Here is a 14,909-nt window from a genome sequence, read left to right as displayed (position 1 = left end):
TTCCACAAATAATTCTCCTCAAAATTAAGCATATTTGTATTAACTTTTGTTTGGCTATCATCATGTGAACAAACAACTCTGTAAAGGTCTTTATTTTCTTGGCAGATCTTATTGTGAGTTAGTGACTTGACTAATTGCTTCCGTTACACATTATACTTACTAAACTCCATTAACATTGCAAATATAACCCCTACAGTAGTTACAAACATCATATGGGCAAACAGACATGAAAGCTGCTGTATCTATCATAACTTTTAACATCAGAAACTACCTGCAGAATTATAGTATCACAATCATCAGTCATGCCTTCTGCAACCGAGCAGTGTGTCAGCAGTGCACAAGTAGCAGCATTACTGTATTTACTAGGCAGTCTTGTATTTTAATAATCGTTTAAATTTTGTGTCGAATTGCTTGTGCTCTCTGTAGATTAGTTCAGACGTTCTTTGCACAACAGCATTTAGCATGGATAGGGACTGTGACTGCTGTGTTTGGATGCGGGCTGAGTTGGCATCCCTTCGCTCCCAGCTTAAGGCAGTGTTGGCTTCAGTCACACAGCTTGACGCTGTTGCCAATGGGCATCACTGTGGGGGTCCGACTGCAGACCTTTGGTACAGAGCTGAGTGGATTGTCTGAATCAGTGGTTGAGATGGTTCTGCGACCGTGTGGGCTGCAGATTCCTTACTTGTGCCATATGGTGGTGGGGTTTTGGGTCTCACTGGATAGATCATGAGTCCACTACACACAGCAGGCGGCTACACGGGTAACAGGGGTTGCGTGGCGTGGACTGGGCGGTTTTGTATGATAGATGGCCTCGGGCATGTACAGAAAGGGTAACAGCGTCAAAGGGTGCGGGGCAAAGTCAGGACACGCGGGGACCAAGCAGCAATTGTAATTGTAATTATAAACTGTCGAAGTTGCTTTGGTAAAGTAACGGACCTTCAAGCGCTGATAGAAAGCACCGAAGCTGAAATCGTTATAGGTACGGTAAGCTGGCTAAAGCCAGAGATAAATCTTGCCAAAACTTTTTCAAAGGTACAGACGGTGTTTAGAAAGGATAGATTGCATGCAACCGTGGTGGCGTGTTTGTCGCTGTTAGTAGTAGCTTTTCTGTAGTGAAATAGAAGTGGATAGTTCCTGTGAATTATTATGGTTGGAGGTTACACTCAACAACTGAGCTAGGTTAATAATTAGCTGCTTTTACCAACCTCCCAAATCAGCAGCATTAGTGGCAGAACAACTGAGAGAAAATTTGGAATACATTTGACATAAATTTCCACAGCATGTTATAGTCTTAGGTGGAGATTTCAATTTAACAGATATAGACTGGGACACTCGGATGTTTAGGACGGGTGGTACGGACAAAGCATCGAGTGACATTATACTGAGTGCACTATCTGAAAATTACCTCAAACAATTAAACAGAGAACCGATTTGTGGAGATAACATCTTGGACCTACTGATAACAAACAGACCCTGAACTTTTCGAGTCTGTAAGAGCAGAACAGGGAATCAGTAACCATAAGGCCACACAAGTTTATATGCCAACTAGCTCTGCAAATGACGAAGAAATTGAAGAAATGTATGGTGAAATAAAAGAAAATATTCAGATAGTGAAGGGAGACGAAAATTTAATAGTCATGGGTGACTGGAATTCGAGTGTAGGTAAAGGGAGAGATGGAAACGTAGTAGGTGAATATGGATTGGGGATAAGAAATGAAAGAGGAAGCCGCCTGGTAGAATTTTGCACAGAGCACAACATAATCATAGCTAACACCTGGTTCAAGAATCATAAAAGAAGGCTGTATACATGGAAGAAGCCTGGAGATACTGACAGATTTCAGATAGATAATACAATGGTAAGACAGAGATTTAGGAATCAGGTTTTAAATTGTAGGACATTTCCAGGTGCAGATGTGGACTCTGACCACAATCTATTGGTTATGAACTATAGATTAAAACTGAAGAAATTGCAAAAAGGCGAGAATTTAAGGAAATGGGATCTGGATAAACTGAAAGAACCAGAGGTTGTACAAAGTTTCAGGGAGAGCATAAAGGAACAAATGGCAAGAATGGGGGAAAGAAATACAGTAGAGGAAGAATGGGTAGCTTTGACGGATGAAGTGGTGAAGGCAGCAGAGGATCAAGTAGGTAAAAAGACGAGGGCTAGTAGAAATCCTTGGGTAACAGAAGGAATATTGAATTTAATTGATGAAAGGAGAAAATATAAAAATGCAGTAAATTAAGCAGGCAAAATGAGATCAACAGGAAGTCCAAAATGGCTAAGCAGGGATGGCTAGAGGATAGATGTAAGGATGTAGAGGCTTATCTCACTAGGAGTAAGATAGTTAGTGCCTACAGGAACATTAAAGAGACCTTTGGAGAGAAGAGAACCACTTGTATGAATATCAAGAGCTCAGATGGAAACCCAGTTCTAAACAAAGAAGGGAAAGCAGAAAGGTGGGAGGAGGATATAGAGGATCTATAGAAGGGCGATGTACTTGAGCACAGTATTATGGAAATGGAAGAGGATGTAGATGAAGATGAAATGAGAGATATGATACTGCGCGAAGAGTTTGACAGAGCACTGAAAGATCTAAGTCGAAACAAGGCCCCAGGAGTAGACAACATTCCATTAGAACTACTGACAGCCTTGGGAGAGCCAGTCCTGACAAAACTCTACCATCCGCTGAGCAAGATGTATGAGACAAGCGAAATACCCTCAGACTTCAAGAAGAATATAATAATTCCAATCCCAAAGAAAGCAGGTGTTGACAGATGTGAAAATTACCAAAGTATTAGTTTAATAAGTCACAGCTGCAAAATACTAACTTGAATTCTTTACAGATGGAAAAACTAGTAGAAGCCAACATTGGGGAATATCAGTTAGGATTCCGTAGAAATATTGGAACACACGAGGCAATACTGACCCTACGGCTTATCTTAGAAGCTAGATTAAGTAAAGGCAAACCTGCATTTCTAGCATTTGCAGACTTAGAGACAGCTTTTGACAATGTTGACTGGAATACTCTCTTTCAAATTTTGAAGGTGGCAGGGGTAAAATATAGGGAGCGAAAGGCTATTTACAATTTGTATAGAAACCAAACGGCAGTTGTAAGAGTTGAGGGGCATGAAAGGGAAGCAGTGGTTGGGAAGGGAGTGAGACAGGGTTGTAGTCTCTCCCCGATGTTATTCAATCTGCATATTGAGCAAACAGTGAAGGAAACAAAAGAAAAATTTGGAGTAGGTATTAAAATCCATGGAGAAGAAATAAAAACTTTGAGGTTCGCCGATGACATTGTAATTCTGTCAGAGACAGCAAAGGACTTGGAAGAGCAGTTGAACGGAATGGATAGTGTCTTGAAAGGAGGATATAAGATGAACATCAACAAAAGCAAAATGAGGATAATGGAATGTAGTCGAATTAAGACGGGTGATGTTGAGGGTATTAGATTAGCAAACAAGACACTTAAAGTAGTAAAGGAGTTATGTTATTTGGGGAGCAAAATAACTGATGATGGTCGAAGTAGAGAGGATATAAAATGTAGACTGGCAATGTGTTTCTGAAGAAGAAAAATTTGTTAACATCGAGTATAAATTTAAGTGTCAGGAAGTCGTTTATGAAAGTATTTGTATGGAGTGTAGCCATGTATGGAAGTGAAACATGGACGATAAATAGCTAGACAAGAAGAGAAAAGAAGCTTTGGAAATGTGGTGCTACAGCAGAATGCTGTAGTTTAGATGGGTAGATCACATAACTAATGAGGAAGTGTTGAATAGGACTGTGGAGAAGAGAAGTTTGTGGCACAACTTGACTAGAAGAAGGGATCGGTTGGTAGGACATGTTCTGAGGCATCAAGGGATCACCAACTTAGTATTGGAGGGCAGCGAGGAGGGTAAAAATCATAGAGGAAGACCAAGAGATGAATACACCAAGCAGATTCAGAAGGATGTAGGTTGCAGTAGGTACTGGGAGATGAAGCAACTTGCACAGGGTAGAGTAGCATGGAGAGCTGCATCAAACCAGTCTCAGGTCTGAAGACCACAACAACAAGGCCGTTGCAGCATCCCTGAATATTGTAGGAAATAGGAGTATAAAAAAAGGGAGGAAGGTTTATTTGCTTAGCAAGAGTAATAGGAGGCAGATTTCAGACTACCTAAAATATTAAAACGTAAAATTTCTGTTCTGACACTGACAACGTTGAGTGTTTATGGAAAAAGTTCAAGGCAATCGTAAAACGCGTTTTAGACAGGTACGTGCCAAGTAAAACTGTGAGGGACAGGAAAAAACCCACCGTGGTTCAACAACAAAGTTAGGAAACTACCGCGAAAGCAAAGAGAGCTTCACTGCAAATTTAAACGCATCCAAAACCTCTCAGACAAATAGAAGCTAAACAATGTCAAAGTTAGCATAAGGAGGGCTATGCATGAAGTGTTCAGTGAATTCGAAAGTAACGTTCTATGTACCGACTTGACAGAAAATCCTACGAAGTTCTGGTCTTACATTTAATCAGTAAGGGGATCGAAACAGTATATCCAGACACTCTGGGATGATAATGGCATTGAAACAGAGGATGACACATGTAAAGCTGAAATACTAAACACCTTTTTCCAAAGCTGTTTCACAGAGGATGACCGCATTGCAGGTCCTTTTCTAAATCCTCCCACAAATGAAAAAAATGGCTGACATCGAAATAAGTGTCCAAGGAATAAAGAAGCAACTGAGATCACTCAACGGAGGAAAGTCCACTTGACCTGACCGGATACCAATTCGATTCTACACAGAGTTATCAAAAGAACTTGCCGCCCTTCTAACAGCCGTGTACCGCAAGTTTCTAGAGGAACGGAAGGTTCCAAATGATTGGAAAAGAGCACAGGTAGTTCCAGTTTTCAAGAAAGGTCGTCGAGCAGATTCGCAAAACTATAGGCCTATATCACCGACATCGATCTGTTGTAGAATTTTAGAATATCTTTTTTGCTCGCGTGTCATGTCATTTCTGGTAACCCAGAATCTACTCTGTAGGAATCAACATGGATTCTGGAAACAGCGATCGTGTGAGACCCAACTCGCTTTATTGGTTCATGAGACCCAAAAAATATTAGATACAGGCTCCCAGGTAGATGTTATTTTCCTTGACTTCCAGAAGGCGTTGGATACAGTTCAACGCTGTCGCCTGATAAACAAAGTAAGAGCCTACGGAATATCAGACCAGCTGTGTGGTTGGATTGAAGAGTTTTTAGCAAACAGAACACAGCATGGTGTTCTCAATGGAGAGGATGGAGAGATGTCTACAGATGTTAAAGTAATCTCTGGTGTGCCACAGGGGAGTGTTATAGGACCATTGTTTTTCACAATATATATAAATGACCTAGAGTTCCATGCAGCTTTTTGCATATGATGCTGTAGTATACAGAGAAGTTGCATCATTAGAAAATTGCAGCAAAATGCAGGAAGATTTGCAGCGGATAGGCACTTGGTGCAGGGAGTGGCAACTGACCCTTAACATAGACAAATGTAATGTATTGTGAATACATAGAAAGAAGGATCCTTTATTGGATTATTATACAATAGCAGAACAAACACCGGTAGCAGTTACTTCTGCAAAATGTCTGGGAGTATGCGTATGGAACAATTTGAAGTAGAATGATGATATAAAATTAAATGTTGGTAAGGCGGGTGCCAGGTTGAGATTCATTGGGAGAGTCCTTAGAAAATGTAGTCCATCAACAAAGGAGGTGGCTTACAAAACACGCGTTCGACCTATACTTGAGTATTGCTCTTCAGTGTGAGAACTGTCCAGGTCAGGTTGACAGAGGAGATAGAGAAGATCCAAAGAAGAGCTGCGCGTTTCGTCACAGGGTTATTTGGTAAGCCTGATAGCATTACGGAGATGTTTAGGAAACTCAAGTGGCAGACTCTGAAAGAGAGGTGCTCTGCATCACGGTGTAACTTGCTCTCCAGGTTTCGAGAGGGTGAGTTTCTGGATCCGGTATCGAATATATTGCTTCCCCCTACTTATACCTCCCGAGATCACGAATGTAAAATTAGAGAGATTCGAGTGTGCACGAAAGGCTTTCCGGCAGACGTTCTTCCTGCGAACCATATGCGACTGGAATAGGAAAGGGAGGTAATGACAGTGGCACGTAAAGTGCCCTCTGCCACACACTGTTGGGTGGCTTGCAGATTATAAATGTAGATGTAGATGTAGACTAAAATAGTATACATGAATTTATCATCAGTTGACTGATCATATTACTGCCATAAGATGACTTCACATTGCTTCATTAGCATCTATATAACTACTAGCAGATTTTTATTTTTTATATCGCATTATTTATAGTAGACAGTGCAAGCAGCACATACCTCATATCCTGGCAGAGAGCAAATTGATGAGACAATGGCAAGTCCTGCTAGATGCTGCACGAGCAACAAATGTTGTCCTAAATATGAACTTCTTGAAATGTGAAGATGAACTGAAAAAACTGCACATCCTTCAGGACTTATCCAAGTATTTCCACTTCGACCTGAAAATCCAATCAAATATTACTGAAACTATGTTAGAAAAAGCAGTCAATTTTAAAACAGACTAATACAACTCTGACAATCTGCAAGCCTTACCATAATCTCCAGTTAATTCAAGAATGCAAATGACATATTGTCAGCAAATTATCAACCTGGAAACCAAGTTTGCCCCCCTCCTTGCTCTCAACATTAATAAGACTCTTACAACAGTACTCAAATCAAACCATGTAGTGGCATTCTGGATAGGTTGATATGGGTATGCCTGTAACAGTAACCACCTCACTTAATTATAATAGTTCTTATCACAAACTTCTTGGGAACGGGGCAAGATCCAAGGGCACAGAGAGGATTGTTGTTCACTAACATCCCATTCAAACACCATCTACAAAATAAAATAACATTTTAAAGCTCACCCTCATACATAAATCAGCTATAAGACCTCCATCAGTTCCCTAAACCAACTGCTGGTGATGACAGTGGGGACAATGTTTAGCACAAGCCACAACAGAACAATATGTAAGTTACTTGATTGGCAGCTACCATGTCTCTTCTATTCTCACAGTGTATGGTCCTAAACCTATCTACATCTAATTATATTCATGAAGATGCAAACTTGGTTCTCTTTGCAGATGACACAAGTATTGTAATCAAGCCTAAAAAGCAAGAATCAGCTGAGGAAAATGCAAATAATGTTTTTCAAAGAGCTATTATGTGGTTTTCCGCAAATGGACTTTCATTGAACTTTGAAAAAACACTGTACATACAGTTCAGTATAGGGAAAGGCATAACACCGGAAATAAATATAGAGTGTGGGGGAAAATCTTTAGCTAAAGCAGATTGTTCAAAATTTCTGGGTGTCTGTATTGATCAGAAGTTAAACTGGAAGACACACATTGACAATCTACTGAAACGATTGAGCTCAGCTACCTATGCTATTAGTGTCATTGCAAATTTTGGAGACAAGCACATCAGTAAGTTAGCTTACCATGCACATTTTCATTCGTTGCTTTCTTACGGAATCATCTTTTGGGGCAATTCATCACTAAGAAAGAAGGTATTTATTGCACAAAAACATGTTATCAGAATAATGTCTGGGGCTCATCCAAGATCATCTTGTAGACAATTATTTAAAGAATTAGGGATATTGCCAGTAGCTTCACAATATATATACAGCCTAATGAAATTTGTTGTTAGTAACCCAGATCACTTCAGAATAAATAGCACAGTCCACAGCTACAATACTAGGAGACAGGGTGACCTTCACTACCGTTCATTGAATTTGACATTGGCACAAAAGGGGGTGAATTATACTGCCACAAAGATTTTTGGTCACTTGCCAAACAATATCAAAAGTCTGACAGACAATCAATCGGCATTCAAAAGTAAGTTAAGGGAATTCCTGAATGACAACTCCTTCTACTCCATAGATGAATTTTTAGACATAGGCCAAAGAAATACAGTAAGCATTAAGAATTGTACCGTATATAAGACTAACAATGATTATTTGGGATAAATGAACCTTGTGTACTTTGACATGTTCCACATCATTACGAAAGAATCGTATTCATGATCCATGGAACAAGTAATATAACTAACTAACTAACTAACTAACTAACTAACTATATGTAAATGGATGTATGTTTGTTCCACATCTCCCTCTAAACCAATGGATCAATTTGGTGCAAATACTATTTATTGTCTGGAAAGAAGTACTGTTGGGGTAAGTACTATTTTGATCCCATGGGGGTGGTGGTGAGAGTGAAAAAGGTTGGTATTGCATTACAACTAGGCTGCCTTGCACGATTGGCATGTTGTGCACGTAGTACTGGAATGCGTTCCAGGAAGTATGATGTGTGATTAAAAAATATGGTGAATGAAATTTTTGAGCAGCAGCTGCTCATGCTACAACATTTCATATAATTTGTCTGATAGCCTGATCTGTTGAGGCAGGCAGCATCAAGTTGGAACACATTGTGACTAGTCAGTCAGAGTAAAGAGATGCTAGAATGAGTTGCATCTATCATGTCTGTTGGGCATCGTGGATTTTGAACAACATGTGAACATTAAGTTCTGTTTCCAGTTGCAAAAAAGTGCCAAAGAAACTCAATGAATGTTAAAATTGGTGTATGGTGATAATTCTGTAACTCTGATGACATTTTACAAGCGGTATAAGTGATTTAAAAGTGAAAATAAGTTGATAGAAAATAAGCAACATTCAGGGTGTCCATTAACCTCAAAAACGAAACAAAACATGCAAGGATTGACAACAACTGTTCGTTCAAACACATGAATAACTATTCGAGAGCTTACAGAAGAACTTAGCATCTTGTATGGGTCTGTGCAAAGCATTTTAACTGATAATTTACAAATGAGATGAGTGAACGAAAAATTGGTTCCCAGAATCTTGAGTGAAAAAAGAATGTAACTGGAGATGAAACTTGGGTCTATGAGTGTGACTCTGGAATGAACATGCAGAGTTCCCAATGGAAAATCAGTGAATCTCCATGTCCTACAAAGGCATGTCACTGAAAATCAAATATTGTAGTCACATTCATTGTTTCTGTTGATACTGAGAGCACAGAGTTCATTCCAAGAGGAACAACTGTAAATGCTAAACTTCACAAGGCCGTACTGCAATGTTTGTTAATTATGTATGACGAAAGAATCCAGAAAAATGGGCCAATGGCTTCCTGATTCATCAAGACAATGCACAGTGCCATAGCTCGCTTTTGATTCATGAGGTTTTGGCTGGATAAAGTGTCCCTTCTGTCCATATCCACCTTATTCATGATAGATAGCACAACTTTACTTCTGGCTCCTCTCAAAAATTGAAACCATGGTTAAAGAAAAATGTTTTGACAACATTTCTGACACTGAGAAGGCCATGGCAGAGCAGCTGAACACCCTTAGAAGAGAAGCCTTCCAGAAATGATTCCGTGCTTGGATTCAACATTGGGATACATGTATTGTTAGCCAAGGACAGTAATCTGCAAATAAAATTATTCACTGTCTTGTTTATCACACCTTGTATATGTGTGGATGAGCGAAGTTGAGCACAGAGAGGGGACAGGAGGAGATGTACAGAGAGAGTGAGGAGGAGGACATGGACAGAGAGAGGGGTGAGGAAAAGTTGGACAGAATGAGGGTTGAGGAGGAGTTGGACAGAGTGAGGATGAGGGGGAGATGTAATGGAAGGGGGAGGAGGAGAAGATCAGAGAGAAGGGAGGAGGGAATGAACAGAGAGTGGGTGAAGGGTGAAGTACTTTAGGACATTTTTTCTGAAAACTTCTTTGAGCAGCTAGTTTGCCAGCCTACACGCAATGGAAATATCTTAGAACATGTAGCTATAACTAGGCCAGACCTTGTCAATAACATCAGTACAGAAACAGGGATTAGCGATTATGATGTCATTATAACAACTATGGATACAAAAGTTAATAAATCAATTAAGAAGGCTAGGAGAATGTTTCTGCTAGATTGAGCAGATAAGCTGTTGTTAGCGTCTCACTTAGACAGTGAACTGACATCACTTAGTTCCAGTAAGATGGGCACAGAGGTATTATGGGCAAAGTGTAAGCTGGAGAATTATGTGCCTAGTAAAGTAAGTGGATTATGGAAAAGATCCAACATGGTTTAACAATGAGATTCAGAAAATGTTGAGGAAGCAGAGGTTGTTGTACTGTTGGTTCAACAGATAATGTCCAAATGATGACAAAGAAGGTTAGTAGAGATTTGTGTGTCTGTGAAAAGATCTAGGTGGGAAACATATAACTACAACCTACCATCATCACACCTTAGCAAAATATATTGCTGAGAATCCAAGAAAATTCTGTTCATACATAAAACTGCTAAGTGGGTCTAAGGTTTCCATCCAGTCACTTGACCAGTCTGGTGTGGCAGACGAAGGTAGCAAAATGAAAGCTGAAGTTTTAAATTTCATGTTCAAGAAATCGTTCATGCAGGAGAATCGTACAACATACTGTCGTTCGACCTTTGAACAGACTACAGTATGGACAACAAAGCAGTATGCATCCCTGGTGTAGAGAAAGAACTGAAGGCGTTAAAAACAAATAAATCATCAGGTCTGGATGGAATTCCAATTTCACTTTTGAATGAGTACTCTATGGCATTGGCCCCTTACCTAGCTTGCATTTATTGTGAATCTCTTGTCCAGTGCAAAGTCTCAAGTGGTTAGAAAAAAGCTCAGGTGACTCCTGTGTATAAGAAGGGCAAAAGAATAAACCCACAAAATTATAGACCAATATTCCTAACACCGGTTTACTGCAGAATCCTTGTACATATTCTCAGTTTGTATGTAACAAATTTCTTGAGACTGAGAAACTTATGTCCACAAATCAGCATGGTTTTAGAAGGATCACTAGTGTGAAACTTGCTTGCCCTTTTCTCACATGATACACTGTGGACCATGGGTGAAGGGCAACAGGCAGGTTCCATATTTCTAGATTTCTGGAAAGCATTTGACATGGTATCTCACTGCAGTCTGTTAAAGAAGGCACGATCATAAGGAATAGGTTCACAGTCATGTGGGTTGCTCAAAGACTTTTAAAGTTGGAGAAACCAGTATGTTGTCCTCAACAGTGAGTGTTCATTAGGGACAAGGGTACTGTCAGGAGTGCCCCAGCGAAGTGTGATAGTACCACTATTATTCTAACATACATATGATTTGGCAGAGATGGTAGGGAATAATCTGTAGTTGTTTGCTGATGATGCTGTGGTGTACAATAACGTGTCGAAGTTGACTGACTGTAGGATACAAGGTAACTCAGACAAAATGTCTAGTTGGTGCGATGAATGACAGATAGCTCTAAATGTAGAAAAATGTAAGTTAATGTGGATGAGTATGAAAAACAAACATGTAATGTTTGGATACAGCATCAGTAGTGTCCTGCCTGACACACTCATGGTGTTCAAATATCTGGGCATAATGTTGCAAAGCGATATGAAATGGAACAGGCACATGAGGATTGTGACAGGAAAGACAAATGGTCGACTTTGGTTTATTGGGAGAATTCTAGGGGAGTGTGATTCATCTATAAAGGAGGTCACTAGTGCGACCTATTTTTGAGTACTGCTTGAGTGTTAGGGATTAAAGGAAGACACAGAGCAATTCAGAGGTGAGCTGTCAGATTTGTTACTGGTAGGTTTGAACTACATGCAAGTGTTATGGAAATGCTTCAGGAACTCAAATCGGAATGAGTAGAGGGAAGACAACTTTCCTTTTGAGGTACACTATTGAGAAAATTTAGAGAACTGGCATGTGCAGCTGATTGCAGAATGATTCTGTTTTCTCCAATGTACATTCTGCGTAAGGACCACAAAGATACAATACGTATGCCTCGTATGTAGGCATATACACAGTCATTTTTCCCTTGTTTTATATGTGAGTGGAACGGGAAAGGAAATGACAAACAGGGGTACAGGGTACCCTCCACCACGTGCCGTAAGGTGGATTTCGGAGTGTAGATGTAGATGTAGAAGTAGGAGAAGATGTGCAAAGGGAGGGGAGGGGAGGACAGGGGGAGGGACAGGATGTAGGACACAGGTGGAAGATGGAGAGTGGTAGTGGGTAGGTAGAAAAGGAAAAGGGGGAGGAGGAGATAGACAGAGAGGTGGAGGAGGCGATGGCCAGAGAGGGGGAGGGATACACGGACAGGAATAGGGGGAATGAGGAGGTGGACAAAGAAAGGGACGAGAAGGAGATGTGTGCAATATATGTGCTGTACACGTATTTGGGAGAAGCTGAGGTCATAAGGCAAGTTAGTAATCATTATGAAGTATCTCTCTAGCATTTGCCTTAAGTAATTGTGCTAGAACCTACCGCACACTTCCCTTATGCCAGATAAATTAGCTGTACCCATCACATTATGCAATATATGACTTGTTTCTAAAACCATCACTTATTAGAATAACAACTTGAATCCACTAATTCTAAATTCATCAAGGCATTTGAGTTTGAATTTACATCTTATTAGCTGGAGTACTGTTAAATGGTCTGTTATTGCCAAGAATTAACTGACTTGTCAATTCTGTAACCCCAAGTATGTAAGAGCAGTGAGACAAGCAGATTTGTTATAATACTAATACCACACTAACATCTAGAAGCCCCTGAGTGTTTCTGATTTACTTTTGCAGTCACTATATATCAACAGTTGCATTGCAGAGGGCCTTCACAAATTCTATGTCTACACCACAGACCTCCTGAAATGCCTAGAACAATACTGTCTGCAGCAGATTCATGAGACAATAAAAAAAGGCTGACAAATTTCACTGACTTTAATCCATAGTGTCATACAGTATCATGCTTTGGAGTAACTTCTCATGGCAAGTTGAAGGATTTTACAATTCAAAATCATGCATTACAAATAATTTGTGGTGTGAATTTAAGAACATACAATGAAAACTTATTCATGGAATCAACTTATTTTAACTATTGCTTCTGACTATATTTATTTCTTAATTAAAATTATTGTGAATGATACAACCAACAGTTTCGATCACTGCTGAGGAGAACTGTGTGTGTGTGTGTGTGTGTGTGTGTGTGTGTGTGTGTGTGTGTGTACACACTTACTTCCAATATTTAATTTGGTCCAAACAGGTGTATTCAGAAGTATATATTTTCAGTAAGTTGTGAGTGTCTCCAAAGAGTTTAGCTACTAATAAAATACAGTTCAAGAAAGGCTCGAATGATTTAAGTTTACAACTCCTCATATTCTATTTATGAAGGAAGGAAGAAGGGAAGATAGGGTTTAACACCCTGTAGACGTCAAGGTTATTAGAGATGAAGCACAAGCTCATATCGAGTCAAGGATGGAGAAGGAAATCAGCTATGCCCTTTCAAAGGAATCATCAGTGGAGCAATTTAAGGAACTCACACAACATCTAAATCTGGATGGTGTAACCATGAAATGGAAGATTTATGTTACATTAAAACCCTAAACACCTTAGAAACAGTAATATAAACATTATAAACAACCATCATAAATTAATTTGTAATTCAATTATGCATAGCTATGATTACTTAGGAGTTGATATGTGTACATTTAGGTAAACATTTCACCAATTAAACAATTCAAACTAACTGATAACCAAACTACTAAAAATATTGGCCTTAAATTTTCAATAACATATTTTTTCACAACTGCCAAAAATTTAATGATATCAAAAGTGGGTATGTGTATATGTACTTTACCTTTGCCCCGAGTTTGCCTGTGTGTAACAACTGCCAGACCATCTAACAACTCAGCTCCTTCCAATACGTCCATTGAACTAGTCATTACCTCTGTGTACAAGACAACCTGCCCAAGAACTTTTGTCTTCAATGCCTGAAATTCAGAATAAAAATTCTAGACATTCTTCTTCAATACTTAAACTATTAATTCCGAGACAAAGAGTTTTCTTTCATAACTAAATAAATGTGCCACAAATATTATGATTTTCCCACAAATATTATGATTTTCCATAAAACATGCAATCATCGTTCAGTCTGCCACTGAAGCAAAATAAAAATTATTAAGAAATACAATACAGTCTTAAGCAAAAGGGACATTCTGCAAGAAGAAAAGGGAGAGTAGTTGGGTTTAAAGGTAGAGGTAGGTAGAGCGAGCGAGAGAGAGAGAGAGAGAGAGAGAGAGAGAGAGAGAGAGAGAGAGAGAGAGAGAGAGAGAGAGAGAGAGAGGGGGGGGGGGGGGAGGGGGGAGAGAGAGGGGAGGGAGATTTAAGTTTTTTGTTAATGTTAACTTGAACTGTTACAATGCATACGGCTATAGCTAGTTAGCTATATGTTCCATACACCAGATAAAAAATTTCTATCCAAATGTTATAAAATGAGTCAGTTTACATATAGTGTATAGATGATTTGAATGTGTGTATGTCTGTATGCTGGTTACTTAAAAATTAGTAAACAGTCGAGCAGCTTAAATTAAATAAATGTGTTAGTAATTGCTACTACTTGTGCAACAAGTGAAACACAAATTTAACAATAAAGCAAATATATTTTTGGATTTTATTTGGCGCCGGTGGCGACACCTACAACGTGCTGACATGAGAAAAGTTTCCAACAGATTTCTCATACACAAACAGCAGTTGACTGGCGTTGCTTGGCGAAAAGTAGTTGTGATGCCTTGTGCAAGGAGGAGAAATGCGTACCATCACATTTCCGACTTTGATAAAGGATAAAAAATTGCGGTTTATCATATCTCGTATTGCTGCTCGCGTTGATTGAGATCCAATGACTGTTAGCAGAATATGGAATCGGTAGGTTAAGGAAGGTAATACGGAACGCCGTGCCGGATCCCAACGGCCTTGTATCACTAGCAGTCGAGATAACAGGCATCTTATTCACATGGTTGTAACGGATCATGCAGCCACG

General features: G+C 39.5%; 1 protein-coding gene across 10 annotated transcripts in view; it reads right to left on the bottom strand.

The window, feature by feature from the left end:
- Nucleotides 1–14,909, bottom strand: part of LOC126297613 (biotin--protein ligase) — a 429,285-nt gene that overhangs the window by 65,043 nt on the left and 349,333 nt on the right. For all 10 annotated transcript variants that reach the window (XM_049988622.1, XM_049988625.1, XM_049988619.1 and 7 more), the window contains 2 exons: nt 13,731–13,863; nt 6,362–6,522 (listed from right to left, as the gene is read on the bottom strand). In XM_049988622.1, coding sequence (XP_049844579.1) covers nt 6,362–6,522; nt 13,731–13,863 — 294 coding nt within the window. The remainder of the gene's footprint in view (nt 1–6,361; nt 6,523–13,730; nt 13,864–14,909) is intronic.

The sequence above is a fragment of the Schistocerca gregaria genome, chromosome X, assembly GCF_023897955.1.
Source record: "Schistocerca gregaria isolate iqSchGreg1 chromosome X, iqSchGreg1.2, whole genome shotgun sequence".
Lineage (NCBI taxonomy): Eukaryota > Metazoa > Arthropoda > Insecta > Orthoptera > Acrididae > Schistocerca > Schistocerca gregaria.
This window is presented reverse-complemented; position numbering and strand designations above follow the sequence as displayed.